General features: G+C 51.6%; 2 protein-coding genes across 9 annotated transcripts; both read left to right on the top strand.

The window, feature by feature from the left end:
- The first annotated feature begins 654 nt into the window (after positions 1–654).
- LSR (lipolysis stimulated lipoprotein receptor) lies at positions 655–14,746 on the top strand. Of its 7 annotated transcripts, XM_036012619.1 has the most exons (11): positions 657–1,056; positions 2,240–2,584; positions 7,704–7,823; positions 9,680–9,736; positions 10,283–10,429; positions 13,004–13,165; positions 13,324–13,383; positions 13,476–13,607; positions 13,895–14,320; positions 14,351–14,520; positions 14,613–14,746. In XM_036012619.1, the coding sequence occupies exons 1-11, from the start codon at positions 948–950 to the stop codon at positions 14,646–14,648; spliced, it is 1,764 nt and encodes a 587-aa protein (XP_035868512.1). In that variant the 5' UTR covers positions 657–947; the 3' UTR covers positions 14,649–14,746. The 7 variants fall into 7 exon arrangements, with proteins under 7 accessions (XP_035868513.1, XP_035868515.1, XP_035868511.1 ...); XM_036012618.1 differs by having other exon boundaries at positions 656–1,056; positions 13,327–13,383; positions 13,895–14,520; XM_028529716.2 differs by having other exon boundaries at positions 13,895–14,520.
- Positions 14,747–15,310: 564 nt separating this feature from the next.
- On the top strand, positions 15,311–26,283 carry USF2 (upstream transcription factor 2, c-fos interacting). 2 transcript variants are annotated; one of them, XM_036012623.1, is made up of 10 exons: positions 15,311–15,925; positions 16,189–16,235; positions 16,345–16,463; positions 16,611–16,730; positions 17,253–17,403; positions 17,526–17,613; positions 17,899–17,957; positions 25,184–25,278; positions 25,413–25,541; positions 25,635–26,283. In XM_036012623.1, the coding sequence occupies exons 1-10, from the start codon at positions 15,864–15,866 to the stop codon at positions 25,722–25,724; spliced, it is 960 nt and encodes a 319-aa protein (XP_035868516.1). In that variant the 5' UTR covers positions 15,311–15,863; the 3' UTR covers positions 25,725–26,283. The 2 variants fall into 2 exon arrangements, with proteins under 2 accessions (XP_035868516.1, XP_028385362.1); XM_028529561.2 differs by having other exon boundaries at positions 15,312–15,925; positions 16,611–16,811.
- The last annotated feature ends 1,197 nt before the right edge of the window (positions 26,284–27,480 follow it).

Genomic DNA, 27,480 nt, shown 5'->3' with positions numbered 1-27,480 from the left:
AGATGCCCAGAGGCCAAAACACGAGAAGAGAAGCGGCGTAGGCAGAGAAAACGTGCGAAGTACAATTCCAAGTTTTCCTGGGCCTGATTCCCCTTGGGCTCCCCAAAGGGAGAAACGCTTCCCTTCCGGGAACTTCACTTGGTTCTTCAAGTAGTCTAAGAGAAAGCCCTGCCCCTGGCGGGGTAGATCAGTTGGTTAGAGACTCGTCTCCAAACACCAAGTTGTGGGTTCGATCACTAGTCAGACAATCACTAGTCAGGCGCTACCAAGAAGCCTCTCCCGGGCCCAAGCTCGCTGTGCCTCTCCCCGCCCTGCACGGTGTATCTAGGCGGGTCCATAGCCGGCCGCGAGAGGGGCGAGAGGGAACAGGTGCTCACCGGGACCCCGCCCCCTAAACAGGTGAATCACCCCAGTCGAATCTCGGTTCTCCTGAGTCAGACTCTGCTGGGCTTGGCCCAAACAGGACGGGGCCGGGCCAAGGGGGTGGGGGGGCCCGGACGGTCTGTCGGTTCCCTCCCCGCGCCCCCCGGCAGGCTTGTTACTTGGTTCCAACCCTAGGGGCCGGAGCGCACCTGGGTCAGCCCACTTCCGGGCAAGGAGTGGAGGAGCCCCTTCCGTTGCAAGCTGCCCAGCCCCTTGCCCAGCCCTCTGTTCTCGCCCTCTGTACCTGGGCCAATCCATTCTCCAGAGTGCGCAGGGGGGAGAGTGACTTGGAGAACCAGTGAGTCAAGCAATTTTCTCCCCGAAAGCTGAAAGAGTTCTTTATCCACGTTGTTTCCGTTCACTGAAGCCCTAGAACTGGGAAGTGTGGACTTGGAATAGGGACAAAAAACGGAACTGGGAACGGGAGGAGCTCGCACCCCTCCCAGCCTTGGTGTGCGCCGCGCCCCCTACCCTCTTGGTACTCCGCAGGGGACGCGCCAACAGGACTTGCCCGGACTGCCGCGATGGCGCCAGTGGCCTGCGGGCTGACTGGGGTGCTGGGCTCCTACCTGGGCACCTCGGATTGGGGCGCGGTCGCCTTCGTGTGGCTCTTTCTAGGCACTTTGTGCACAGGTACGGAGAGCGGGGCCCCTAGTGCCACGGAAGGGCGGGAACGCATAATAGAAGGAGGATGAATAAAGTTCCACACCGCGGAGGAGGCAGGAGAGCTGGGGGAGGGGGATCGGAAGGACCAGGACTTTTCCATCCCCGGGTTCTCGGGAGATCCTGTGTGCCAGTGTGCAGGGAATTCTGCCATTGGCGTTGGAAGCTCTCCCCCGTCCTTATTAAGAGATAGCAGGAAGTGAAACTACGAGACCGCCAACCCTGGAGTGTCAAGGAGAATGGAACTCTTTGTAGGGAAGCGGTGATGGGACCACTGGGAAAGGCCAGGATGGAGACTTGAGCGCGCGCGGAGATTTCTAAGTCTTGGGGTAGCGCGGAGCGGGCACTTGAGAGCTGAATCAGATACGTCCTTGAGGGAGAGATCAAGAAACGGTGCCCAAGCCTCGGTTGAGTGAGGGATTAGGAATTCCCCACCCATGTCCCCCGGGCTCCACAGTATTTGTGCATAAGGGTCTGGTGAGATGAACTTCTGGACTTGGTTTGAAATAATCTTATGCTGGCAAACTTTCACTGGATCAGATGTTTGGGAGGAGGCATCGGCGGAGGGGGGGGGGGAATTTTATCTTTTCCAAGCACTTTTGGCATGTTTATTTGAGATGGCTTTGTGTAAGGTAAGGTGGGAAGCTAATGGACACATTGTGGAGCTTTAGCTACTACAATGGCAAAGCAGTTTCTTGATACAACTCCAAAATTTAACCCCCAACCCACCAAAGTGGGGGTAACTGGGAACCTCGATTGTGGTTTTTAAAGTGAGGCCTCCAACACTTTGTGGTGGTCATTTGGGCTTGCCTGTATGGGCCACAGAGAGGAGCCCTTTCTGTGAGAGAATGGTTAGGGGAAGAGGGGGCTGGGGTGGTTCAAAGGACATACTCTTGGAAGAGAGATGGACAGGGTTCCAGGAAACCTGTCTTTCTGACTTTGCATGTGCCACACCAGTCCCATGGGTCTGTAAAATGGGCACGATTATCGGAGCTTCCTCACGGGTCCTGGGGATTAAGGAATAATGTGTGCCAGTCTCCGTAAAACCATACACTTGTAAGTGTGAAGTTGGTGACAAGTGTTGTTACTTGTTTCTGCTGAAGCATTTTCCAGAGCTCATAGTGACCCCTACTGACTCTCCTCTTGCCCTCAGCCCCTGTCAGTGCCATCCAGGTGACTGTGTCAGACCCCTACCATGTGGTGATCCTCTTCCAGCCTGTGACCCTGCCCTGTACCTACCAGTTGACCACGACTCCCACAGCACCCATTGTGATCTGGAAGTACAAGTCTTTTTGCCGGGACCGCATTGCTGACGCCTTTTCTCCAGCCAGTGTTGACAACCAGCTCAATGCCCAGCTGGCAGCTGGTAACCCGGGCTACAACCCCTATGTGGAGTGCCAGGACAGCGTGCGCACCGTCAGGGTTGTGGCCACCAAGCAGGGAAATGCTGTGACTCTGGGAGACTACTACCAGGGCCGGAGGATCACTATAACAGGAAGTATGTTGGGTAGGGCCAGGGAGAAGGCAGGGGATGGGGTTGGGGACAGGCTTGCCAGGCTCCCTTGTGTGCACCCAAGTGAGGCTCATTAGTGCCAGTGTCTGAAATGACTGATAAAGGGAGGATTCTTCTATCCATCCATCCATCCCCTTAACAGCAAAGAAATATTGAGCACCTAACATATACAGGTGTTGTTCAAGGCTCTGGAAATACTGGAGTAAAGAAAATTATCAAATCATTTCCCTCGTGGAGCTCGAAATGCAGTGAGAGAGACAAGATAAATACAACACATATTGTCCAATGCTTGAAAATTAAGAACAGTGGGTAATGGAGAGAGAGGCAGGGCTTCTATAATACTAATACTACTGGCAATAGTAAGTAAAATTTACATAATAACAATTTATAAAGTACCCCCTATGCACTAGGCTCTAATACAGTTTTATGTGGATTAACTCATTTAGACCACATTATAATTGTGTGAGTAGATTCTGTGAGTGTCATTTTACAGAGGCTCAGAGAGGAGAGGCACAATGACTTGCACAGGATCACACAGCTGGTAACAGCTAGGATTCTAAGTCAGTCACTTTAGGTCTGGTGTCTAAGCTGGTAACTCCTTTGCAAAGGGCTCACAGAGGAGGTCATAGTGAAGTCAAAGGGTCAGAGATTTTAATGGAGAAAGTCCATGACTTGCTTTGCACATCACTGAGTCCTCACGGCCACATTTTACACTTGAAAACTTGAGGTACCGAGAGGTGAAGAAGTTCATATAGGTGCACAGCTAGCAAAGAGCTTGAGCTGGGATTTGAACCTAGGCAGCCCAGAGAGTCCTTGTCTATACCTTAATGCTGCCTAATGATAGGAAGTGCTTATTGGGACTAAGGGGTGGTGGGGAAGTTGTTCATTCATTTGTCCATTCAATTGGTATTCACTGAGCATTTACTAAGTGCCAGGTGCTGTCATAGGCACTGGGGATACAGTGGTGATGAGGACATCTGATATCCCTGCCCTCAAGGAGGTGATGTGCTAGTGTAGTGGGGTGAAGTTGGCAGTAAATAGCAGATAAAGAAAGAATAAGAGAATATTAGAGAGTACTAAGGGCTACGATAAAGCAGACCTTTATGCAGTGACTCGGGTGCATACCTTAAGACCTCTGTGAATGTGATTTGAAGAGGGGCTGGGACTGGGTCCTAATAAATCTAGAGGGCAGGAAGGAAGGTGATGAGCAGGAGGGAGTGAGGAGTGAAAGCTCACCCACTTAATGGATTTATCTTTCACTGTCTTAAACAAGATTAGAGTTTTAATCTTGGGTATGGAAGCACAGGGGCAAAGGGAGCGTCCCTCTGTAGACCCCAAGAGACCAGGGCATGGGCAGAGCCCTCCCCTCTTTCTGTCTAGATTGTGAACACAAGGCGAGGGTCCAGGGACTCAACCTCCTTACACTGAATTCCATAGGCAGCTCAGTCTAAAGCATCCTGCTCTTCTTGAGGACAGAGTGCTTCTTGGGGGTTTAACCTGTCCTAGCTCCCTCCCCCATATCCCAACGACCTCTCCCACCAGCCAGGACCAGGTGTGACTGACCGTCTGGCAGCCCTGTCAGGACAGCCCAAGTACTGAGGGTGCCCTGGAAGGCTGGCTGCAATCGCACCTCTGCTGAGTCCAAAATTCCAGAGTTACCCTCAGGCTGTAGCTGGGGCAGATTTTTCATGCTCCAGAGGCCTCACAGACCCAGGTCTTTCAAGCTGCTTTGATGTGGGCCCCTGTTTGATACAGGCAGTGAGTGTCCATTGTATGTACATCCTCTCAGGAAACCCAGTAGCCATGGGAGTTTCCTCCATTTCAGCTTTGAGAATGGAGAAAAGTGGACTCTCTTGTGGTGTTCCAAGGGTCACCAGCCATCAGATTTTTAGTGAAAGTAGTTCTGAGCAAACCATAATGGTGGTTCAGCCTCAGAGTCCCTCCCTGCTTTGGGTGATGTGGATTGCCTGCAAAGGAGTCCTTTTTCCACCTCTTCAGGCAGCTTGGGGTCCTTGTGCCTCACCACCCCTCCCCCCACTCAGTTACACTGGACCAGATTGCCCATGGACCCCCAAGATCGTGAGAGCTGCCCCTGCTGTGTGCAGATAAGGAACCAGAGGACCAGCTTCTGTTCCAAACTGGGGACCTGGTGTCTTCTCCCTGCATCTAAAACAGCAATGCCCAGCCCAGGGTGTCGGGACCAGACGAAGTACACACTGGCAACAGGGTGTGCCTTGCAGGAAGAAGGTGGGCCCAGTCCTTAGAATTGATCAAAAGAAGTTGGAAATCCGTGTTTTTTATGGGCTTTGGAAATATCATGCAGGACAAACAAAACACATGGAGGCCCGGGTCCAGGCCACAGGAGCCTATAAACTTTCACTGTAGCGAGGAGGGGGGGTTCCTGTCCACTTCTTCAGCATTGGGCGGGGACCTGCTCTGGAGCTCTGGTTTGGGGGAGGTGTGGTCAGAGTCTGGTTTAAAGATAGGGTGGGGAAATGATGGCTTCCTGGATAGTCTAAAGAGTTTGGGAGAATGCACAATAGTGAAGAGTTTCATGAGGATTCAGTGAAAGTACATGCAGAGGGACCAGCACATAGTAAGAACTCAGTAACTGGTGCTACATGTGACCATGGAGGGGAGCCACGTCTTCTACTCCTTCACATCTGCTCCAGAGGTCACCTGCTTCACCTTGCACACCCCCACTTACACACTGGCACTTTTTGTCTGCCTTCTCTATTAGTTTTATCTGTATTGCCTGTCACCATTTGATATGCTATAGATTTAAATTTTTTACTTGTCTCTTTCCCAGTTAAGATCTGAGCTCTGTAAGGGCAGGTTTACATCTGCTCTCTGTAGCAAGGGTTCTCAACGTGTTAGTCTTAGGGCCTCTATACTCTTTTTTCCAATCCTCGCCTAAGGTTATGTTTATTGATTTTAGAGAGAGAGGGAGTGGGGGAGAGAGACATCAATGTGAGAAAAACATCGATAGGTTGCCTCTCAAACACACCCCAGCCGGGAATCAAACCCACAACCTAGGTATGTGTCCTGACCAGGAATCGAACTTGTGACCATTTTGGTGTACAGGACAATGCTCCTGTAACCAATGCAACCAACCAAGCCACCCAGCCAAGGCTGGCCTCTCATTCTCAATTACTGAGGCCCTCAAATAAATTCATTTTTATAGCTAGCAAACTAAGAGAAGTTTAAAAAATATTTTAGATAATGATAAGTTCCTTATAGGTTAATATACATAGCATACTTTTAATGAAAATACTACTGTATTTCCCAAAAGAAAACAAAAAACTTCAGTGAACACTATATCACCACTGTAATCTCCTTGCACATCTCCTTGAAGTCTGGCTGAGTAGAAACTGGATTCTCAAAACTGCTTTTGCATTCAATATATGGTGTGATAGCACATGTCATGTAGCCTCTGGAAGACTCCACAGTACATTCAGAGATTAAGTGGAAAATGTATTATGCAAGTAACTTTGATCTCTGGGATCCTCTGAAAAGATGTTGGGGAACCTTAGGACCCACCAGTCACTCAGAACTGTTGCTCTCAAGTTTACCATGTGCTTCAGATACTCCCCAGAACATAGTATTGTTTCGATAAGTATGTGCTGAATACTGGATATATCGAGGGCTTATTTGAATATCACCATGTGCCTAGAATGCTGGAATAGACAACAGAAGCTAAGGGAGGTCAGCTTGAGGAGGGAAGGGGTTCGTTTCTGGGTTCCTGGCCAGGCCCCGTGTCCTGGGCACTTGGGGACTCAGCAGTGACTAACAGACCAGGTTCTGCTTGCATGGAGCCCATGTTCTCCTGGGTAGGCTCAGGGGTGCTCAGCCCCTAACCCAGCTGATGTAATTCAGCAGTGGGGTGGGGGAGCCATGTGAGCAGGATGGAACCAGGCCTGTGAAGATCTGAGAACACAGTGCCAGGCAGAAGTACTAGCACGAGCACAAGCCAAGGCAGGTGTGGGCCCAGCATGTTGGGTGCACAGTGAGGAGGCTAGGGTGTCCAGAGTCTAGTGAGTGGAGAATGGTAGGATGAGGCTGGTGTAACCAATAGCCAGATTATGCCAAGGGCCCTGTGAGTGGTAGGGGTAGACATTGAAAGGAGGGATTTTCTATGGATGTAAGGTCTTCCAAAGGAAGAAAGCTGTGGTCCTTTCATTCCTGGCACTAGTGGGTGCCAGGTGCTGCTGACTTGGACATAACAGTTACTACCCTCAGCCGTCATGGAGAAGGGCAGTGGGTATGTGGGGCAAGGTGGTAAGCAGGTCAGAGTGCCTGAGCATCTGGGAGTGCCAGAGCATCTGGGAAGAAACTGGCCTGATGGCTGTGGGGGTATTCCTGTTTGCTGTGCTCTATGGGCCTCAGGAGAAGTTGCCCCGTTGGTCTCACACTGGTAGATAGCTGAAGAGACTTAATAATTAGGGCCTGAGAAGTAGAGAGGCAACAGGAAATGCTGAAAGACTTCCATTACTGGTGTAATTAACAGGCTCCCTGCCCTGGGCTGCTTCAGACCTGAGCGTCCCCAAGCCATGGGTCTGACCCTGGACTGTGGGGGCTGTTGGTGGGTGGATGGATTAAGGAACTGAGAAATTCCAAGTCTTTCTCCCTCACTCACACCCCGCCCTCTACTCTTTCTCATGCCTGCATGTATCCTGATCCCTGGAATCTGACCTTAAAGCTGCCTCCTTACCCTATACTCACCTCCCGGCCTATACCAGGCTCCTGGTAGTTCATGTTGGGGGAGGAAACTTTTGCTTTGAGAGGGTACGGAAGAGGGTGGTTGTAAGTCTGAAGCACTGGCCCTGGAGTCAAGACAACTGATGATCTGGACAACTTTGGGTGGGTCAAGTCATCTATCTCATCTACAAACCAGGAAGGGTTACACTGTCCACCTCAGATTTCTTGAACTACCCCATGTCAGGTATTTAATACAGAGCTTGAGAGGGAGCAGTGCCTAGTGTGAATTATTTCTTTGTTATTTGGTGCATCTGCAGCTCCATTCCCTTGACCCCTTCCCCACTAGCCCCGTGGGGGAAGGATCCAGCCTCCCCTACAGTGGCCTCACACTCTCCTCCTGATACAGATGCTGACCTAACCTTTGACCAGACGGCTTGGGGGGACAGTGGTGTGTATTACTGCTCTGTGGTCTCAGCACAGGACCTCCAGGGGAACAACGAGGCCTACGCAGAGCTCATCGTCCTGGGTGAGTGGGCTGGTCCCTGAGAGCCTGGGAAGGGAAGGGGAAAGGGGGCCTTTTCTCCCACTTCTGTATGTCTCCCTCTGCCCTCCAGCTCGCTCTTTGGGCTCTGTTGCCTGCTTTGCTCTCCCCTCACAGCACCACCAGTCACTTGGGCTTATCTGTGCCCCACACCCTAGGCAGACATCTCAAGTAAGCCAGAGCCAAACTAAGAGTGGAGGGAATTGGGGATCATTTTTTAAAAAATACAGAAATGGTCAGAGTTGATTGGCAGTGAGCAAGGAGGGTTGATGATGTGTATAACTGAAAAGAAGCTGGACCTGTCACATCTCCACGGCCACATCTGATCCCACAGGCCTTTGCCAAATCACAGGAACCTTGTCCTCTACCCTGCTGGGATGGCGTTCGAGGCTGATACAGTGAGTGCTTCCCTCAGGCATGGCCCCTCCAGATGCCCAGGGGCAGGGCAGGGTAGCCAATAGCAGCCCCTGTCTGGCCACAAAGCCCCCTTGCCACTTGTGGAAAGGATTTGCCATTAGCCAGATGCTCTATTCTCAGCCAACACATAGCCTTGAGTGACATGCTATATGTGAGATGCTGCCAGGCCATACACTGCCATCATCATACACATGCTGCAAGGAAGTGCACGTGTGAATGAGCATACAGGGTGGGAGGAGCATGCTGCAGGGCACTCGGACCAGCCCACAGAATGCACACACCAGTGACCCGGGGAACCTCTGCGCATCCTTTAGTAAGATACACAATCTGCATTAGCAGTTCTCAAAATGCAATCTCAGGTCCCACTTACACTCTAAAAAATTTGTGAGGATCTCAAAAGAGTTTTTGTGGGTTATATCTTTAGTTGTTCAATGGCTTAGACATTGAAACCAGAAAATGTTTAAAGCAAGATACACAAGGCCACAGTCCCTTACCATCAAAGCAATAATGTATGTCATCCCATGTTACAGAGCCTCTGGAAAACTCCACTGTACACCCTGACAAAATGAGAGTGAAAAAGGCAAATAAGAGCTTAGTGTTATTAGGAAAATTATTTTGGCTTTGGTGATAGGACCGCACTTTGAGAACTGCTGGTTTGGATGGTGGAAAACCCCTCAGTGGGGCATGGGGCATGGAGTGCGTGAGCTCTGCATAGAAGTTTTGTTGGCAGAGAGCTGGGTGTGTGCATGCCCCAGTGATATGCTGCTGGGTGCAGAGCAGCCATGGCACCTGAGGGAAGGCACTAGCTGGCCCATGAAACAGGTGGATGGGACAGAATGCATGGAGCCAGGTAGGACCCTCGTGGGTCAAAAACCAGGACCACACTGACTTTTAGAGGCTGTAGGTACTTTTGACTTCATGGGCTTCTTTCTCTGCATTAAAAAAATACATATTTTATGATTACCTTGCTATAAAGACAATTTGTTGTTATGTATTTATTGTTACTACATTTTTTTCTTCAGATCTTAAAATGAAATTAAAACATTTTCAAGGGCCTTAGGACACTGCCTACCATGCCTGATGGAACAGGACTGTCCTTACCACATGGCATGCAACCCTTTGGGGCAGTAGGACCTGTGTATGTGGAAAAGATGGAAGTGCCCAAACTGAGGTTGCGCATTCAGAACCCATGGGGAATGTACTTGGACGTGTTTGGACAACAGAATCCCCTGTGGCATGAGACCCACGTGGGTAGGGGTGGGGGTGGAGGGCAGGAACCATGTGCTGTGACCCTGCTAGGCCACTAACCTGTCCTCTGCTTCAGGGCACACCTTCACCCTGATAAGCCCGGAGCTGGGCTTCTGGGGAGGGATGGCCTGGGCTGGCCCTTGCCAGCGTAATCTGTCTCTCTTTTGTCCCTCCAGGCAGGACCTCAGGGGTGGCTGAGCTCTTACCTGGTTTTCAGGCGGGGCCCATGGAAGGTATGGGCATAGAGTTCCCCTACACACCACTCATTGCTTCTAAGTAGTCTCCCCCACCCCAAACACCGCTCGCTGTGTGGGACCCCCACTAACTTTGCCTGACTTCAACTCTGGCATCCAGTGACCTGGCTCTGAGCTTTAGGGTGGGCAGGGATGGCTGAGGATGGGCCTGGGGTAGGCAGGAGGCTCCTGTGACTGGTGCCTGTAGTGCTTTTCTGGGGTTTGGGATCTGGGCAGCTGGTGCTCTATCCCTTTTCTGAGGTTACAGCCTGTCTTGCTCTTGCCAGATCACCTCTCCTTTTCTGCCTTGCCCTCATGAGCCCAGAGCGAGTTCCCTGACTTTGGGATTGCCCTGGGTTGTAGAGGAGTGGGCACACTTCTGCTGTGCCCCGCAGTCTGACAGTGGGGACGCCAGCAGGGTACAGCTTCCCTGGAGAACTATGAAAATAGCTTCGACTCACCCCATCTCTGCACTGCCCTGCTGTGCCTGTGTCCCTATTCCTGCCCAGGCCTCCTGGCTCAGGGCTTGTTCCCATCTCTTTGCAGATTGGCTGTTCGTGGTTGTGGTCTGCCTGGCTGTGTTCCTTGTCTTCCTCCTCCTGGGCATCTGCTGGTGTCAGTGCTGCCCACACACCTGCTGCTGTTACGTCAGGTGCCCCTGCTGCCCGGAAAGGTGCTGCTGCCCAGAGGCTTGTAAGTACCCCTTGAGTGACCACACCCACTTGATAACGTGCCTGGGTCCAAGGTGAGGAGTTACACTGGTCTGGAGGTTATGAATTGAGCGATTTTGGAGGAAGTGGGCCAAGGAGGACCAGCTGATTTAGATTTTTATTCACATCAACTTTCCATTTATTTTGAATCTTTGAGGGTTTTTTTGAAAGTATAATGTATATGCATGGTAAAAAATTTCAAATAGTACAAAACAGATACTAGAAAGTAAATCTCCTTTTAAAAAATAAAATCTTAAGTGAAAGGTAAGAAACCAAACTGGGATTATAGCACCACATAATTTAAACAAATTTTAAAAAACCCATCCACACAAGCACTTGGATTTTACACAGATACTATGTTTAAAAACATACCTAGCACATCAGAGTGGCACTTGGAGGGGTGGGAATGGAAGTGGGACCAGAGGTGAAGGGGTAAGAAGCAAACGAAATTGGAGAGGGGAAAGGGAGTTCCCCTCCTCCCCGTGGCCCCAGTGCCCATTTGCAGGCACAGTTGGGGTAATCCAGCACCTCTGCACTTAGCTCTCTTGAAATTTTTGTGACTGTTTTCATCAACTTTGACATGGACGTTTATGTTGGCCACTTTCATATGTATATGATATCTAGTCTCTTGCAGTGAAAATGGGCCATGAAATCATACTTTTGTACTAGTCCTTAGTAAGTTCAACACTTTCACCTTTTCTTTATCATGGTCAAGTTCATCATATCTTTGTTTGACCTTGACAGCTAGAAACAAGTAACTTTATACCTGAGGAGCACCTTGAATATGAGGCCAAAGAGAGAGAGACCAGCTCCTCTCATGGCACCTGCTCATTTCTAGACCAGTAGTGAACGGGCAATGGAAAGATGACCCATGTACTCCAGACAGATGAATGTTTGTGTACTAATGTTTAAAGTTTACATGCCATAATTCCAGTGTAACACAGCCCAAGCAGTGTAAACAGTTAAATCACAAATGATTGTCTGCATGCTTGGGCAGGTGGACGTTTGAGGCCTAACCTACCTCCTTATCTGCTTGGAAGCCCAGTGAATTCCCCTCAGTCTCCTCTTCTATAAAATGGGGCTATGGCAGAGCCCTCTTTACAGGGTGAATATGAGAAACTGGTGTCCAGCATTTAGTGCAGGGCTCAGCCTATGTAAATTGTTCCACACCTATTAGCCATTGGACATCACTGCTGTCAGCATCAGTAATGACCAAGGGCCAGAGAGCAAACCAGAGCCTTGCCACTTGAACCCCGGACAAGCAGTGTTCCCTCTCTGAGCCTATTTCCTTCTGTCCAAGGTCCCTCCCTCATGGGGTATCATGAGCATTAAGGGAAGACTGAATACTCAGCAGAGTTTCTGTTCAATCCATGCTGTTTAATTTTATGGTCACTGAGCTCACTGGTGGGCAGAGTGTTTTCCCAAAGTAGCGCTCCCCTGAAAAAAAAAATCCACTGCTCTCTGGGGGCTTATGCTAGCCATTACCTTTCTTGTCATTTTTAGTTGAGAGCTTTTGGCTCAGGTGGTGGATGTTAGTCCAGTACTTGGGAAGGACCCCCAGGGGCTATAAATTTGCAATTACCCCACAAATTAAGTTAGGGCTAGGGCCAGGACTGCAAATCCCCTCCTTCCGAGTCCCTGTTACCCTAAACCGAGGCCCCATTAACTCCCTGTTAGAGGCTGTATTACTCCACAGCCCTCCTGGGCCATCTGAGAGCAGCAGCTCCCACCACAAATTGTGAAACAGCCAATTACCTGAGGTGCTGGAGGCTTCTGGCAAGACCACTGAGCTTTCTGCTTCCCCACTGAATCAGAAGTGAAGCCTATCTTCCTGAGCCTATCTCCTCCCACCCCACCCCACCTTTTCCTGTTGGAGGCCCAGGGAAGAAGCAGTTTGCTTAGGCGTAGTGACTGCTGCAAGAGCAGCTACCAAAACCCAGCTTTTTGTTGTCTGGGGAGGAAGGCAGCAAGGATTTTCCCTTGAGCTGTTAAGCCAAGGACCAGGAGAGGACAAAGACAGAACGAGAGTGGGTGCAGCCCAGGAGCTGGAAACACTAGAGATACTCCCTATGGCAGCTAGATCTGGAGACCCTATGGGGAACACCCAGCAGGCTTGAGATGGGAGCAGGTATGGGACCTTCCCTAAGATGATTCCTTTTCTAAAGCTGGGGTTTAGCTGCTAACATGAATATGCTGGCCTATGGGTCTAGCACATAGGCTTTATCTAAAGAGGCATCTTTGCCCCTGTTGTTCTGAAAGAATGCAGGCCTTATTGTGGCCACATCTTCTGATAAGGTGGCTACAGAGTTGGGATTTTATGTAAAACCTCGACAAATGTTGGCAAACCATCACACTGTCCTCAAAGCTCTGTGAGTACTCACATAAGAGGTTTGGCCTCATGGAAGATAATGAACCTGCAGAAACAAAGTCTCTAGCTAGGGTAGCTCCACAACTGGGAGGTGGGGGGAAGGTACAGGCACATGCCCCTCCAGACCTTTTATAACGGAAGGGCAGTATGGCTCCTGGCCACTGTCTCATGCTGTGTGTGTCCTACCAGTGTATGCAGCTGGCAAAGCAGCCACCTCAGGCATCCCGAGTATCTACGCCCCCAGCACCTATGCTTACCTCTCCCCTGCCAAGACCCCACCCCCAGCAACCATGATTCCCATGGGCCCTGTCTACAATGGATACTCTGGAGACTTCGACAAGAATAGCTCAGGTGAGCTCTGGTGAGCAGCTGGGGCAGAGGTGGGCTAGGTGTTTGGGCACTAAGGGGTGTTGGGTGGGAAGAAAGAGGGAATCCGCGATGGGGGAGGGTGCTGAGAATGCAGGGCTTTGCTCCAGGAGGGGCAGCTACTGATAGCCAGTCTACTCCAGTAGGTGGCGGTAGCTCCCAGGTACCCCTGCTTCGTGATACAGATAGCAGTGTGACTTCTGGTAAGATCCAAGCATTATAAAGTTGGACATACCTGTAGGGGTGGGAGGCTGGGTCAACTCCTAAACTGATCACCTCCATCTCTTGTCTCTAGAAGTCCGTAGTGGCTACAGAATTCAGGCCAGCCAGCAGGATGATTCCATGCGGGTCCTGTACTACATGGAGAAAGAACTGGCCAACTTTGACCCTTCTCGACCTGGCCCCTTAAACGGCCGTGTAGAGAGGGGTGAGAAGCCTTAAGAGTTTGAGGGGTTCCAGAGGGGAGGTGGGAAGCATGTCTCCCTGATTACCTGTCCCAGGGATGCTTGCTGCAAACCCTGGACATAGTGCCTCCTTCCCTACTGAGGCCATAGTGAGAAGTGTATGGATGTATGGAATGCTGCATATCACCCTTAGCAGATGAGAAGCCTAGGGCTCTGTAGAATGTATTAGCCAAATGGTGACACTCCTGGACCCAGAGTGCCTGGCACTGAGTCTTGACCTAGCAGTCAGTGATACTTCCCTTTCCTACAGCCATGAGTGAAGTCACATCCCTCCATGAAGACGACTGGAGATCTCGGCCTTCCAGGGGCCCTGCCCTCACCCCGATCCGGGATGAGGAATGGGGTCGACAGTCCCCTCGGAGCCCCAGGAGGTGGGAGCAAGAGCCCCTCACAGAGCGGCCCAAGAGTGGTTGGGGGGCTGGTCGGCCCCGGGCCCGCTCTGTGGATGCTTTGGATGACCTCACACGGCCAGGCTCTGCAGAATCGGGGAGGAGGTCTCCCCCAAGTAGTGGGAGGAGAGGCCGAGCTTACGCACCCCCACGAAGCCGCAGCCGTGATGACCTCTACGACCAGGAAGACCCGAGGGGCTTTCCACGCTCCCAGGAACCCCACTTCAATGACTTCAGGCCCAGTGACCGCCCTTATGCTGACCCTAAGTCTCGCTACCACCGCTCCCGGGACCCTCGGAGTGATAGCTCTAGTTCCGGGGACCCCCAATATGATGGAAGGCTTTTGGAAGAGGCCTTGAGGAAAAAGGGGCCAGGAGAAAGGAGACCTTACAGGGAGGAAGAGAAAGAGGAGGCCTACTATCCACCTGCCCCTCCCCCTTACTCTGAGACTGATTCCCAGGCCTCACGGGAGCGGAGGCTTAGGAAGGTGAGTGGACAGCCTTCTCTGGCATTAAGACCTGTTTTGGCCGCTCTCATCCAGGCTTACTGAGCTCACATTCTTCTCTTTCTCTTTTGCAGAACTTGGCCCTGAGTCGGGAAAGTTTAGTCGTCTGATCTCGTTTTGTATGTAGTTTTTGTACTTTTTTTTTCAATTTGAGGAACTGTTGATGATACTCAAAAGTATAATAAAGTATGTAATCACAAGGCCTAAATCCGGAGGGAAGCATTTGTTTTGCTGCCTAAAGTGCGGAGCCCCGAGAGCTACCGTTTGTGTTTGCACAAGACCGCGTATGCCCTTCTTTCCCCGGACTTTCTGTCCTGGGCCAGCAGGAAAGGACCAACTCGGCCTTCTCGCTTTCCCCTAGGAAGGGAGTACGTGCCCCACACTTGCTCCGCCCGGCTCTGCGTGCGCGCTCCAGCCTCGCCCCGACGTGCGCATGCGCCCCCGAGCTTCTACTTTCCCGTACTTTAACATGAATGCCGGGAACGCGCATGCGCGCTCCTCTCCCGTTCCACTTCATTCACTTTACCCAGCTCCTGACTGTATAGTCTCCAAACCCCACAGTCAGCCTCCGTCCCCGGCGTTCCATCCGGGGCCGCATTCCACCCGGGCGGCCCCGGGGAGTGGCAGCGACCCCGTGCCCCGCAGACACCCAGGCCGGCGCGCGCCTGCCCGGCATTCGAGACAAACAGCGTGCGCGTCCCCCGGGGCTTGCTTCCCCCCCCCCCCCGCGCGCGCATCGGCCCGGGGCTCGCGCCGCCGCCGCCGCGCGCGCGCGCGCAGCACAAGTAAAGGAAGAAAAAAAAGGAGGAAAAAATAGAAAGCGGCGGCCGCTGCAGCAGCGATTCGCCACCGGACTGGGCCAGGCCGGGCGGCTGACGGTAGAGCCGCAGATCCGAGGGAGAGGCGGCGGCCGTCCAGGGCGGGCCGGGTTAAAAAAAAAAAAAGTCGCGGCGGCGGCTCGGGCAAGAAGGCCCGAGTGCCGCGTGCAGCGGACGGGGGGCGACCGCGCTGGGTCCCGGAGCCTAAAGCCGCTGCGAGCCGGCAGGAGGGCGGGCGGAGGCGGCAGCGGCTGCAGGAAAAGCGGCAGCGGCGGCGGCGGCATCTCCTCCTCACATGACCCCACTGTTTGTCCCCGTGATCAGCGCGAGCGGCTCCCGTGTCTCCTCCGTCCCCTCCTGCCGCGCGGCGTGAGCGCCGGGCTCGGGGGGCCCCCCCGGCCGCCCGCCCCCTCCCCTCCCTCCCCTCCCCACCCCACCCCACCCCACCCCATCCCATCCCTCCCCTCCCCCCGGGCCCCGCGCCCCCCCCCGCCCCCACCCCCCCCCATGGACATGCTGGACCCGGGTCTGGATCCTGCTGCCTCGGCCACTGCTGCTGCCGCCGCCAGGTAAGGGCACCTGGCTGGTCCGTGCCCCCGCGCGCCCTGACTCCGGGCCCTTCGACTGGGCCGCCAGGCCGCCATGATCCTGAGCGACCGCCGGGCCCAGCTCAAAATGGAGGCCGCGAGCGAGGGGGGAACGTGCTAATGCCCCCGGCCCTGGGTCCTAGCGGTGCCTCAGCCCTAGAAAGGCCGGGCAGGGTCGGGGGCTTGCACTTGAGCAAAGGGGCGGGGGTGCGGGCGGCCCTGACCTCTTCCCGCCTTCCCCGCAGTCACGACAAGGGACCCGAGGCCGAGGAGGGCGTCGAGCTGCAGGAGGGTGAGTGCTCGCGGGGCCCAGCGGGCTGATGCCCGCGCCCGGGGAGGGCACTGGGGGAGCCCGGGCCCACTTGACCGCTGACCATCCCCCTACTCTCCTTCGACCGTAGGCGGGGACGGTCCTGGGGCGGAGGAGCAGACGGCGGTAGCCATCGCCAGCGTCCAGCAGGCGGCGTTCGGCGACCACAACATTCAGTACCAGTTCCGCACAGAGAATAATGGAGGACAGGTGAGACAGGGCCGTGAGCCCCGGTGCGGGGGTGGGGTGGCAAGTGGAGGGGCGAGCGTAGCGTCGAACTGGAGGGTTGGGGAGGACTCCAACCTGAGCCCTTCCTGGGTTCTAGCGCTGATCTCGCTGCTCTGCCGCCCCCTGCAGGTGACATACCGCGTAGTCCAGGTGACTGATGGTCAGCTGGATGGCCAGGGCGACACAGCAGGTGCCGTCAGCGTCGTGTCTACGGCTGCCTTTGCGGGGGGGCAGCAAGCTGTGACCCAGGTGGGTGTGGATGGGGCAGCCCAACGCCCCGGTCCCGCTGCTGCCTCTGTGCCCCCAGGTCCCGCAGCACCCTTCCCACTGGTAGGTGGTCAGCAACACTATGATCTTGGGAAGCCCCAGTGGGTGGGGCATGTCCGAGACAGATACTGCCTTCAGGCTGTCTAGCTGTGTGGGTTAAATTCCTGTTCTGTGTAGTGAAACCTTGGGCAAGATTTTTGGAACATCATTTTGTTTTTTGTTTTTGTTTTTTTGGTCTTGTCATTTCTAAGTTAGAAATGATGGTAATAGAAAAGCCTCTTAAAAATTAATTGTGTAAAAATTAAGTAAAAGTTAATTGTGTTTACTAAATGATTGCTGAGTGTCTGTGAGATCCAGTGTTATCTGAGATGTAGGCAGAGTGGCACATATAGAGGGGCTGCTCATCCTCTACAGTGGATGCAGTTTCTATCAAACAGGACAACTAGGGGATGAGTTGGGGAACAAGATGGCTAAGGGTGGCCTCTGTGTCCTCCTACTCCCCAGGCTGTAATCCAAAATCCCTTCAGCAATGGCGGCAGCCCAGCAGCTGAGGCTGTTAGTGGGGAGGCACGATTTGCCTATTTCCCAGCGTCCAGTGTGGGAGATACCACGGCTGTGTCAGTACAGACCACAGACCAGAGCTTGCAGGCTGGAGGTAAAAGGAGGAAGGGGGCCGAGGTGGAAGGCAGGGGAGGCAACAGGCTTAGCAGGGAGGGAGCCCCCAGCTATTTCTGACTCTGCCCTTGACTCTAGCACTAACCCCTGATTTCCCTACAGGCCAGTTCTATGTCATGATGACGCCCCAGGACGTGCTTCAGACAGGAACACAAAGGACAATTGCACCCCGGACACACCCTTACTCCCCGTATGTGCAGGAGACCTGGGCCCAGGAGCAGGGGACGCTGGGAGGGCCTGGTGTAGAGCTGAAGAAAGGGAAGGTTTTGTGGAATACAAGCCGGGCAGTTGAATACACAGCAGGCGCTTAGTTTATTTTTTGGTCTGTTTCTGGTTTTTTTAGTATAAGGAAAGTATCATTTCCTCTTTCTATATGTGGACATGTCTTACAAGGTCATTTTCAGGTTTAACTCCTTAATAAATTCTCAGACAAATGCGGCCTGAGATAACATGTGCCCATTTTTTCTCCTTGTAGAAAAATTGATGGAACCAGAACACCACGGGATGAGAGAAGGCGAGCTCAGCACAATGAAGGTAAGGTCAAGGTGGAGCCTGGGGCCAGCTCAGGCCTCGGCTTCACAGGCACAGCCAAGCCTGGTGTGTGCAATCAGAGGTCACCGGACACACTTCGAGTGCGAGAGAGGCGTTTGTTGAATGCCAGAAAAATAGAAACAGGTGGAGGAAGTTCAGTGTCTGGAATGTACAGGCAGGAGTCATGGACTAGAATGTGTTTTATCATCCTGGCTACTGATTTTGAATTGATGGCCAGCATCTAAAATGGCAGATTGCACATTTGCATAAGGATTTTCTGCTCCTTTTGGATTGATTCTGGCTTTCTTGGACCTACCTTTCCATTGCTGGCTGTTGTGTGCCATTTTCCTGCCCACCTGGCTTCAGGAAGTAACTCTGGTCTGATAGGGAGTACATCAGAAGCTATATCTCTGGCTTGCCAACATCGGAGCATCCTGCCCTTCCCATAAACACAAAATCCAGTCTGAGGTCATTTTCCCCCTCCTTGCTTTCCCCTAGTTTCCCACTGCAACCGCTACCCCCAATCAGTAGCCATTGTGGTGGACATAGCAGCATTCAGGTCAAGGGGAATACTTATACCCAAACAACCATCCTTCAGAAAATATTTCCTGAAGGTGGATTCCAAGCTGAGCAGCATGTGCTCTGGGCCAAGGGTGGGGCTTGGTGTGGAGTGTCAGGGAGGCTTAGGAGTTCAGGCTGTTGTCTGACTGAACACTGGGGATCAGGTGATATTTCCCCAGGGAAATGGTCTTTGGGAGGGCCTGTCAGTCAGATGGGAGTACAAGCTGGAAGAGGGAAGGCAGAGAGGAGTCAAGTTTCTTTGGAGGATGCTGGTTTGGTTATTACAGAGGTTCCATGTGGAGTCCTTGGGAGGGAAGCCAGGAGAGTCGAGGAAGGCCCTGCATACCAGGGTGAGGCCCCAGAATCCTAAAGGTACTTGACTGGGGATGGGCTTGTGCACCTATGAGCTAAGCAGCTCACTAAATTGAAGCATTCATTCAGAAGCACTTATATACTATGTGCCAGCCCCCGTTTCAAGTTCTTAGATACAGTGGATAATCAGACAGATGAGGTCTTGGCTCTTATAGTGTTTATTGGGGTGGGAAAAACAGAAATTACACAAAGCTACAATAAGATATCAGAGCGTGTGAAGGAAGATAAAGCTGGGCAAGGAGATGGAGGGTAATGGTGGCAGTGTAGGCCTCTGAGAGGTGACATTTGAGTGAAGGCCTGAATGGATCTTAAGGAATGGGCCCGCCAGGTACTGGGGAAGAGTTCCAGGCAGAGGGATGAGCAAATGTAAACACCCAGGCCTGAGCCAGAATAGACTCATCATGTTTAAAGAACAGCAGAATTCAGGAAAGGAAAGAGGAAGTTGGCAGGGTTGTGGGAGGATTGGTCAAAGCCAGGTCATGTGGGGCCTTTAATGAGGCCCTCCAGTGTTCCTGCTCTTGGATTTTTCTTGTAGTTTGAGGGGAAACCAACAGAGAGGTTTGCGTATGGCACAAGATAGTAAGGGTTACCAGAGGCTAGGAAAATAGGAGGTGACTACAGACATCTTGTCAGAGACAGGACAGGGTATGGAGGGAGGGGGGCCATGGGGAGAAGATTCCAAGGTTGAAGAATCAGGTTTTCATGATGGGGTCAGGTTAGTTGGAAAAGGGAGGGGATGAGTCTGAGCTTGGCTTTTGGGTGTGGCAAGTTTGAGGGGCCTCCTGTACGCTACCCAGCAGTTTCGTCTCTGCCGTTTACATCATGTGATCTCGGACTGGTTCATTTTATATATGCATTTATTTTTTTATTGTTCAAGTACAGTGGTCTCCATTTTCACCCCACCCCAACCATCCCCATTCCCCACCCTCGATCCTCCCCTTTGGTTTTGTCCATGTGTCCTTTATGGTTGCTCCTGAAAACCCTTCCTCCTTTCCCCCCATTATCCCCTCCCACCTCCCCTCTGGTCTCTGTCAGTTTGTTCTTAATTTCAATGTCTCTGGTCATATTTTGCTTGCTTGCTTGTTTTATTGGTTAGGTTCCACTTCTAGGTGAGATCATATGGTATTTGTTTTTCACCACCTACCTGGCTTACTTCACTTAGCATAATGTTCTCCAGATCCATCCAAGCTGTTGCAAAGGGTAGGAGATCCTTCTTTCTTTCTGCTGCATAGTATTCCATCGTGTAAATGTGCTACAGTTTTTTGATCCCAGCTTTCAGACTGGTTTTTAATCTCTGTGCCTATTTAGTTATCTGGAAGGCGATGTTAACCCCATTCCTGCAGAGGCTCATAGTGAAGATACAGCGAGCTGAGACATGTTGGTCTCCCTGGCAGTGTGGTGTGCCCCGCAGTGAGACTGCAGCAAACTAGGTTTGGGATGCCATCCAGTCACCCTCTACCTCACTCTCTCACTCTCTGCCTCTCACTGGATTAATCCAACTGAAAACAGTCTGGAATCTTTTTCCTACAACAAGCAGTCTTTTCATAATCTTGCCCTTACTGTCCAACTTCATCTGGCCTCTCCCAACCCACAGAGTATTTATGCCAAGTTCTACCCATCCTGTATGCTTGGCAGACTGGCTCTTTCCTCTACTGAAATGGGTCCATTTAAGGTCATTCATGACGACCTCATTGCCAAATCCACTGGCTTCCTTTGCTATAGGCGCTCCAAGCATCTGACCTTGCCTTTTCCCCTCCTTTTGGTAATGATCCCTTTTTCCCCACCTACTCTGAATCTCCTACACTCTTTACCTTTCTTTCCCTCTCCCAGGGCTTCCAAAACGCTCCAGGAAGCTCATTAATAATCAAGGTCTCCAGGGCTGTCCTCACAGGTTCTCAATGAGTAGATAAGAGGGAGGCCCTGGAGTCTGTATTTTGTCAAGTTTCCCAAGTGATTTCCATTAGCCAAGTCTCAGAAACTGCTTTGGATCTTGGTGTTTCTTAAGGTCTGGTCCCCTCTCACATCAGCCTCAGGAGAGCGAAATGTTAGGCTCAGGGATTGTCATTATCCCCAAAGCTCCATCCCCAATTGTTAGGGGTTCATTCTTTCTCTAGGAGGAGGTTCTGCTGGATTACTCCTATGTGACTTCAGAAAGGTGAGACCCGTTCCTTGGTGTCCCTCCGGGGCTTTCTTGAACTCCAGACTCATTTTGAGTTACTCATTTAGAGCTTCTGTTTCTGGATGTCCTTGAGACATGTCAAACTCAATGTATCCAAAACAGAACCTGCTATCTCCCCTCCCCAAAGGCTCCCATGCAACGTTTCTTGTTCCGGTGGGGCAAAAGACACCCCTGGCACAACTATCCAAGCCATAACCTAAAGCCTGGCCACCTTCAGCTCGGCCCCCTTCTTCCCTCACATCTCCAAAACCTGAGGTTCTGTGCTGAAGTGGACTCTAAATCAGCTTCTCTTTCTTTTTGCATCTTTCCCACCACTTCTTAGTACTTTGGGAACCCATCTCTGGGCCCCTCAGTGAACTGGGGCGTGTGTGTCCTTCCTGCCTGAAGGGAGACCTTTGCAGCCCCAGCCCATTGCTGCCATCACAGCATTTGGGTCCACTGTTGGGAAGAACCTCTTGAGAAGCCAGAAATCCAGATCTTTATGAGAAATCTGATTTTTAAATTCGGGATGGGGTTGCTTTTTCTTTTTCTTTTTCCTTAGTTTCTACTCTTAATGTTACTAATTCATTCCTTCTACTTACTTTGGGCTTAATTTGCTGGCGGGGTCGGGGGTCCCCTACTTTTTAAAGAATTAAACTTTTCTTTTTTCCTAATGCAAACCTTCCTAGCTGCAAATTTCATTCTAATACTCACTTTAGCTACACCCCATTTGGATATGTTGTGTTTTCATTATCATTCAATTCAAAATACTTTCCAGTTTTCCTTGTGATTTCTTCTTTGACTCCTGGGTTACTTAGAAGTGTGTTGCTTAATGTCCAGATATTTGGGGGTTTTTAGGTGTTTTTTTGTTATTGATTTTTTAGAAGATTTTCTTTACTTATTTTTAGACAGGGGAAGGGAAAGGAGAAAGAGAGGAAGAAAAACATCAATGTGTGGTTGCCTGTTATGCGCCCCCTACTGGGAACCTGGCCTGAAACCCAGGCACGTGCCCTGACTGGGAATTGAACTGGTGACTTTTTGGTTCTTAGGCCAGCACCCAGTCCACTGAGCCACACCAGCCATGGCTTGGTTTTTAATTTAATTTTATTATACTCTATATAATTTTAGTTCTCTGAAGTTTATTAAGGCTTATTGTATGGCCACAGATACGGTCTGAGTGAAAGTGTCCATGTGCACTTGGAAGAAGAGGTATCCAGTGTGGCTACAGTGTTCCCTTGGTGTCAGCTGCATCAAGTTGGTTGACAGTGTTTAGGTTTCCTATCCTGGATTTTTTGGTCTACTTGTTCCATAACTTTCTGAGAAGAGTGTTGCTGTCTCCAAGTATATATGTGAATTTGTTCATTTCTCCCTTCAGTCCTGGCAGATTTCACTTGTAAACTGAGTTTTAAATATTGTATGGGTATAACTGAAGCACTTCTGTGGAATACACATGACGTTGGTCTTCTTAATGGTTTTCCTCCATTTTAAATGTGTCAGAATGGTCTTCCAAAGCCATAGGTCTGACCACATCACCACCTGCATAATGAAAGGTCCCAGACTCAAGGGCCTGGACCCCTAGAGTAAGAGATGGGGTCCAGACCAATTAGCAGTGCATTCAAAGCCTTCACAGCCTGGTTTTATGTTTTCCTACCATCCTGTTCCATGCCCACCCCCTACCCCACAATATTTCCATGTTACTGCTTCTGGGATCTTGACACCTGTCTGCCTGATGCCGTTTCCTTCAGAAACTAGCCCAGATGTGTTCTCTCTAAGTCTTTGAAGCTACACCCCACCTCATCCCATGTGGAAATCATTCCTCTACCCTGGAGTTCCCTAGGCACAACCTTCAGTTATGACACATTTCTTTTGTGTTAGTGTCACTGTCACCTGTTCACCTGTACTTCACAGTGAGTGCCAGCAGGACAGAGATTGAGTTTACCCTGGACTCCAGCCTCTCAGAGTGCTGTGCCCACAACAGGGCAGGCAATACATTTTAAAGAAGTACATGCCAAATGGAGATGTGCCACACCCCTGTGCTTGCCCCCTGGTGTCTTGAAATAAGGAGTACATGGGAGATATAGCTGCAGCTTGGGTGCCCAGGCTCATGAATGCTGGACTGCATGAGGGTGGGAAAAGAAACCAAGAAGCTACCTGCTACTGAGTTCCTCAGCCGAAACCTCCAGAACGGAGTGTGCATGCTGCTGAGGGAAGTGCTGGGCTGTGCTACCAGGCCTGGCTGTACTCTTGGCTGTGCTGTAGCTTTTGGCCACAGAGTTGCCAGAGACAAAGATAGACATGGCTGCCCTTGAAGAGAAAGTTCTCACCATAACAGCAGTGTGGCCCAGGGCTGGGGTCAGACGAAGCTCTCTACTGGGCACTGTTCTTGTCATGATATTGGGGAGGTTTCTGAGGAAAGAGGAGAGTGAGGGAGGAAGAAGGGCCAGGGAGGGGGAGGGTCCTCCACATAAACGGGTGTTGTCACCCAGGCAAGAGTGGGGCATCACTTGGAGGTGGGAAGGACGGGTCAGCAATGAGTAGAAAAAAGCCAGTGGCGAGAGAAGACAGTGGGATTTGTCTGTTAATGGCCAGGTGTGTTCTTTGAAGGAACACCAGGGCCAGGGGCGGCACTGGCCTCAGGAGGTGAGGATTGAGGGGCATTCTCCTGGCCCACCCCTCCTTTCTCACCCTCAGCCCCTCCGAAGTCTTTCATCAGCATTAACCAACCCTGAGAAAATATCTTCTTGCCCTTCTTTCTAAATCCTACCTATAGGCCCAGTCTCCTCTCCACAGACATGCCTGCATTTATCCATGGGCCATCCTGGCAGGGGACTGAGCGTTGTGAAGGAGAGTTGGGGGAATAACTAGGCTTTCTTTGGTGTCCCCACCAGTGCTAGGGCTGGGGCTGGAAGGTGAGGAAGGGCTGGGGCAGGTTTGCTTCAGTAGGCCCCAAACCAGGGGTCTCGGGCTTCGATGAAGGCAGACCCCAGGCGGTCATCATAAGCTCAGGATGTGCTGGCCAGGTGAAAAGCCAGAGGGAAGACATGCCCTATCTGAAGGGGATGGCTGCCACTGAACTCTCCTGGCAGAAAGAGGTTATGTCGTTTTATGGAAATCACAAATCTGGATTTTTTTCAAGTGAAATCTTTTATTGGTTTGCCATCCCTGGCTTCAAGATAGTGTTCGTGTAGTTCCTAGGTGACCCAGGGCCCTGATGGGCCAGGCCCCTGTGAGCCATAAGTGCCATTCTGGGTATCTGGGACTTGCTGCCAGCTCTCTGGAGAAGGGTTTTAAACAAGGATGAGGCATGGTGAGACTGATTGTAAAGATGAAGAGAGAATCATGGGGCCCAGAGCTTTGGAGAGACCTGGCGAATCAAACGCAGGGGTTATGGGGACCAGAGAGGGCACTTGGTTCCATGTGAACAGACTCTGCCTGTTGCCTCTCAAGAATACATGACCATTCTAGCCACAACTCCTTTTCTCAAAAGATGTTATTATGTGGAATTCCCTAATTTTTAAATGTTAGCTCAAATTTTTAACAATAAGCAAACAAAATGAACCCACAGTCTCCCATTGTTGATTCTCCTTTAAAAGTACAGTATTTGCTATGTATAATGTGCACTTCTTTGCCCAAATTTTTGAGGGAAAAATAAGGGTATGCATTATACATGGGTAGTACTAACTGCATATCTAATAAATGTTTTTAATCCTGTTATTTGTGCTCATGTGTTAAAAGTACAACTCTAGAAAGCAAAACGATATCCATATGCAAAATGATATCCTGGAATACAATTGGTTTTGTTTCTATATACAAATAAATGATTTAAAAAAATTTTCCCTGAGCATTTGGGCCAAAAGCATGGGTGCGCATCATATACAGGATCTCAATATATACAGCAAAATACGGTGCTTAAGAGACTTCCTTTGTTCCTCTTGAGAAGCAGTGCGACGCAGGAGAGGAAGCCTGCCACCTGTGTTCAGATCTTGACCCTGTATTTGCTAGCAGTGTGACCTTGCCCAGGGCCCACCCTCTGCCTTGGCAACCTGGGTTCTGCTGACACCTGCCTCAGAAGGCAAAGCACCTAGGGGCACAGGAAGCACTGTAAACCGAGCTGTCGTTACTGCTGTTCTTCCTGCAGTGGAGAGGAGGCGGAGGGACAAGATCAACAACTGGATCGTCCAACTTTCAAAAATCATTCCAGATTGTAATGCAGACAATAGCAAGACGGGAGCGGTGAGTGCCCTACACCCCTCCCAGAAAGTCTGCCTGACCACTGGACACGGGCATTGTCCTTGGGTGAGCCAGTGGGCAGAGGCCAGCAGGCAGGCTTTGCTCTAATGCTCTTGCCCACCTCATCCTACCCCCAGAGTAAAGGAGGGATCCTGTCGAAGGCCTGCGACTACATCCGGGAGCTACGCCAGACCAACCAGCGCATGCAGGAAACCTTCAAGGAGGCTGAGCGGCTGCAAATGGACAATGAGCTCTTGAGGCAACAGGTGAGTGCCGGGGCTGGGAGCTGGGTGGAGAACCCCAGACCTCAAGGTACAGGGAGCTATCCCTGGCTCCTTGTCCCCTGTCATGTCTGCCAGATTGAGGAGCTGAAGAATGAGAACGCTGTGCTTCGTGCCCAGCTGCAGCAGCACAACTTGGAGATGGTGGGCGAGAGCAACCGGCAGTGACACCCACCCCGTCATGTAGCAGGGCCTCCTCTGGGCCTCTGCTGCCCCCTTCCCCAGCCCTTAGCACAGAGAGGGACAGATGCCCCTCCCCCAGCTGCGTTTTTTTATAGTAGATTTTTAACAAAAAAAAAATGGGGAGAAGTAATGCATTTCTGTGGATAAGCACCCACCACTCTCCTCAATGTGGAAGTGATATCCTCCCTCCCCCATCTGTGTCCCTTCTCCTGGGCCCCACTGAGCCCCAGCACTTCTAGTGGTCTTGCCTGGAGGCAGAAGGGAGGAGGACAGAGGCCTTGCCATACCCCACTGCCTCTTTGGTCTCTAGAGGTACTGATACGGTGCTTATGGGAAGGAGCGGGAGCCCTTGGGGGGCCATCCCTGGGACCTGGACCTAAGCAGGGAGGCCATGTCCCACCCCACCTCTTCTTTCTGGATTCCTGCTTCCCTTTGGGTGTGTGTGTGTGTGTGTGTTTTAATTTTCTTTATGGAGAAATGGACAAAAAATAGAGAGAGAGGTATTTAACTGCAATAAACTGGCCCCATGCGGCCCCGCCTTGTCTGTCTGTGTATCTGTTCATCTCAGGTGTGGGGAGGGGCATGGGGTCTCTGCAGAGCTCTGTGAGGGCAGGGCTTCCGCCGTTGTGTTGGTGGCTGTGTGTCAGCCCCTGCCACCCTGTATTGCATGGTCCTCAGTTTGTTGGATGGATGGATGGATGGAGAAATTGAGCAAAGAATTCTCTGAGGCCCCAGGTGTGTATATGTGGTGTGGGGGTGGGGAGAGGTTAGGTCAAGGACCCATGTTTTTGGAGGCGAGGCTGGGGTCTCCTGTGTCACCAGTTTCTGAAAACAGGACTGACTCCTGGCCCTGCGCTTCTGTGCTGAAGCCCTTCCCTCTGCACCAGCCAATGGTGGGGCCTGGCCTTGAGCCCCCCACCCCCAAGGAAGGCAGACGGCCAAGAAGCCAGGCTTGGCCCGTCAGCCTGTCTCCGTGCACTGTGGCTCTGGCGCCTGTGCTGTGACCCCTGCCCCTGGCTGATGATGAAACCTGGCCTGCGTGGAGATGCAGTGACACCAGGCAGTGCTGAGGGCTGCTTCTGTGTCTCCCTGCAGTTGAGCGTGCAGCTCCATCCACTGCCAGGGTCTAGGCCTGCCAGTCATAACCTCGCTGAGTTCACCCTGTGTGTACCCAAAGTGTCACCAACTGGTTTCTTCCCTCTGAGAGCCCTGTCTTCTTTTCCTGGCCATTCCTCTGTATGAGGCCATCTTTGAGAGCGAGGGTGTATGCAGCAGGAAGAACCTAACATTGAGTGAATAAGGAAGCAGGTGGCAGGGAGCTACTTTTCCTTCCCAGGGGTGCCCCATTCTTGTGCTTGTGAGTGTGCTTGGCTTACTGTTCATGGCAGGGAGAAGCTTTCCTTGGCAACAGCATCTCCAGGCTCTAACGATAGAGTTGACACTGGATGATCCTGTCATGAGTCCTGCAAAATGGCCAAAGCCCCATCTCTGGAATCAAGTTTGTGGGTCCTCTGGGCTATGTGCACCTACTACACATGGTGCCAGGAGTGGCTAGGACAGTCAAGCAGCCTTGGTTCATCTCCCCATCCAGTGGTGTTCTAGGGGACCACCCAAAAAGCACCCTGGTTTGTTGTGTTGGCTGATGTCTGGTGTGCATACCCCACTGCTGGGGTCAGGGTACCAACACAATGTGGAGGTGGGATGAGATGTGTACAGTAGCTCCATTGAGCCAGCATGAGCT

This window comes from Phyllostomus discolor, chromosome 12 (assembly GCF_004126475.2).
Source record: "Phyllostomus discolor isolate MPI-MPIP mPhyDis1 chromosome 12, mPhyDis1.pri.v3, whole genome shotgun sequence".
Lineage (NCBI taxonomy): Eukaryota > Metazoa > Chordata > Mammalia > Chiroptera > Phyllostomidae > Phyllostomus > Phyllostomus discolor.
Note: the sequence above shows the minus strand (reverse complement) of the source record. Positions and strands in the feature narration are given on the sequence as shown.

Coding starts and splice junctions, on each gene's coding strand:
- LSR (XM_028529716.2), top strand. CDS start 948: ATGGCGCCAGTGGCCTGCGGGCTGACTGGGGTGCTGGGCTCCTACCTG. Junction 2,585..7,703: donor GAGGATCACTATAACAGGAA/GTATGTTGGGTA, acceptor CTCCTGATACAG/ATGCTGACCTAACCTTTGAC. Junction 13,384..13,475: donor AGATAGCAGTGTGACTTCTG/GTAAGATCCAAG, acceptor TCTTGTCTCTAG/AAGTCCGTAGTGGCTACAGA.
- USF2 (XM_028529561.2), top strand. CDS start 15,864: ATGGACATGCTGGACCCGGGTCTGGATCCTGCTGCCTCGGCCACTGCT. Junction 16,812..17,252: donor CCGCAGCACCCTTCCCACTG/GTAGGTGGTCAG, acceptor CCTACTCCCCAG/GCTGTAATCCAAAATCCCTT. Junction 25,279..25,412: donor ACAATAGCAAGACGGGAGCG/GTGAGTGCCCTA, acceptor TCCTACCCCCAG/AGTAAAGGAGGGATCCTGTC.